This window comes from Volvox carteri, assembly GCF_000143455.1.
Source record: "Volvox carteri f. nagariensis unplaced genomic scaffold VOLCAscaffold_16, whole genome shotgun sequence".
NCBI lineage: Eukaryota > Viridiplantae > Chlorophyta > Chlorophyceae > Chlamydomonadales > Volvocaceae > Volvox > Volvox carteri.
In genome coordinates, this window is record NW_003307559.1 from 919,376 (window position 1) to 920,381 (window position 1,006).

The window sequence follows — 1,006 nt, forward strand, 5'->3', positions numbered from 1 at the left end:
TTGAGGTGGGGGGAAAGAGGGGGGAGGGAGGGGTTGCAAAGGCAGCTTGGTACAGCGGGGGGGAGGAGGTGTGTGTGTGTGTAACAGGGAAGGCAAGTTTAATCAAAGTACGTACATACATACATATATACATACATACATACATACGTTCAGGTGGTCGCCAATGTGCTCTGGGCGCTGCAGCGGTTCGACTGCCGTACGCCGCCAGCCGATTTGGTGACGGCGCTACTGCAGGCGGGCAAGTCCATGATGTCGTACACGGCTGCCGCTTCGGTGGAAGCGACGGACGGGGTGGATGGGTCATGGCTGCGAGGCGGGCCGCAGGCGCAGCAGCAGCAGCAGCAACCTCCGCCGCCGCCGCCGCCGCCGCCGATGCTACAGCTGCGGCCTCCTGCGCAATACGTGTGCCAGCCGTCCCAGGGGTCGCTGGCACCGCACCAAGCGCAAGAGAGTAAGCAGCAACAGGAGCAACAGCAGCAGGAGCAGCAGCAACAGGAGCAACAGGAGCAGCAACAGGAGGAACAGGAGCAGCAACAGCAGCTCGGTAAGCGGCTGCTATCCGCCGACATGCTCGTCACCGTGGTATGGTCCGTGGGCCGACTGAAGAGCTTAGGGGCGCTGCACGTGGAGGGCAACCGGCACGCGGCGCCACGGCAACCCTATTTGGGTAAGCAGCAGCAGCAGCAGCAGCTCCTCGCGGGCGCTGCCGTTGGCGGCAGCAGCAATATCGACGGCGGCGAGATATCCGCAGCGGTGTACGACGGCTTTCTGGAGGCGGCAACGGACGCTGCCGTCGGTGTGCTGCGGCGGCAGTTGGCGGCGGCGGCAGCGCCGCCCCCGGGGGACAGGACACGCTGGGCGGCGACGGCGGCGGCGGCGGCGGCGGCGGCACATCTGGGCCCTCGGTCCCTGGCGGCGCTGGCGAACGGCCTGGCGCTGTTGCAGGTCGGTGTGTGTGTGTGTGTGTGCGTGTGTTTGTTGGTTTCTGGCTGGCTGGCTGGCTGGG

At 65.8% G+C, this 1,006-nt stretch overlaps 1 protein-coding gene across 1 annotated transcript in view; it reads left to right on the plus strand.

Moving 5' to 3' along the window:
• Window positions 1–1,006, plus strand: part of VOLCADRAFT_104499 (uncharacterized protein) — a gene marked incomplete at its 5' end in the record, with an annotated part of 11,318 nt that overhangs the window by 2,645 nt on the left and 7,667 nt on the right. Inside the window, one exon of the mRNA XM_002949805.1 lies at window positions 154–945. Coding sequence (XP_002949851.1) covers window positions 154–945 — 792 coding nt within the window. The remainder of the gene's footprint in view (window positions 1–153; window positions 946–1,006) is intronic.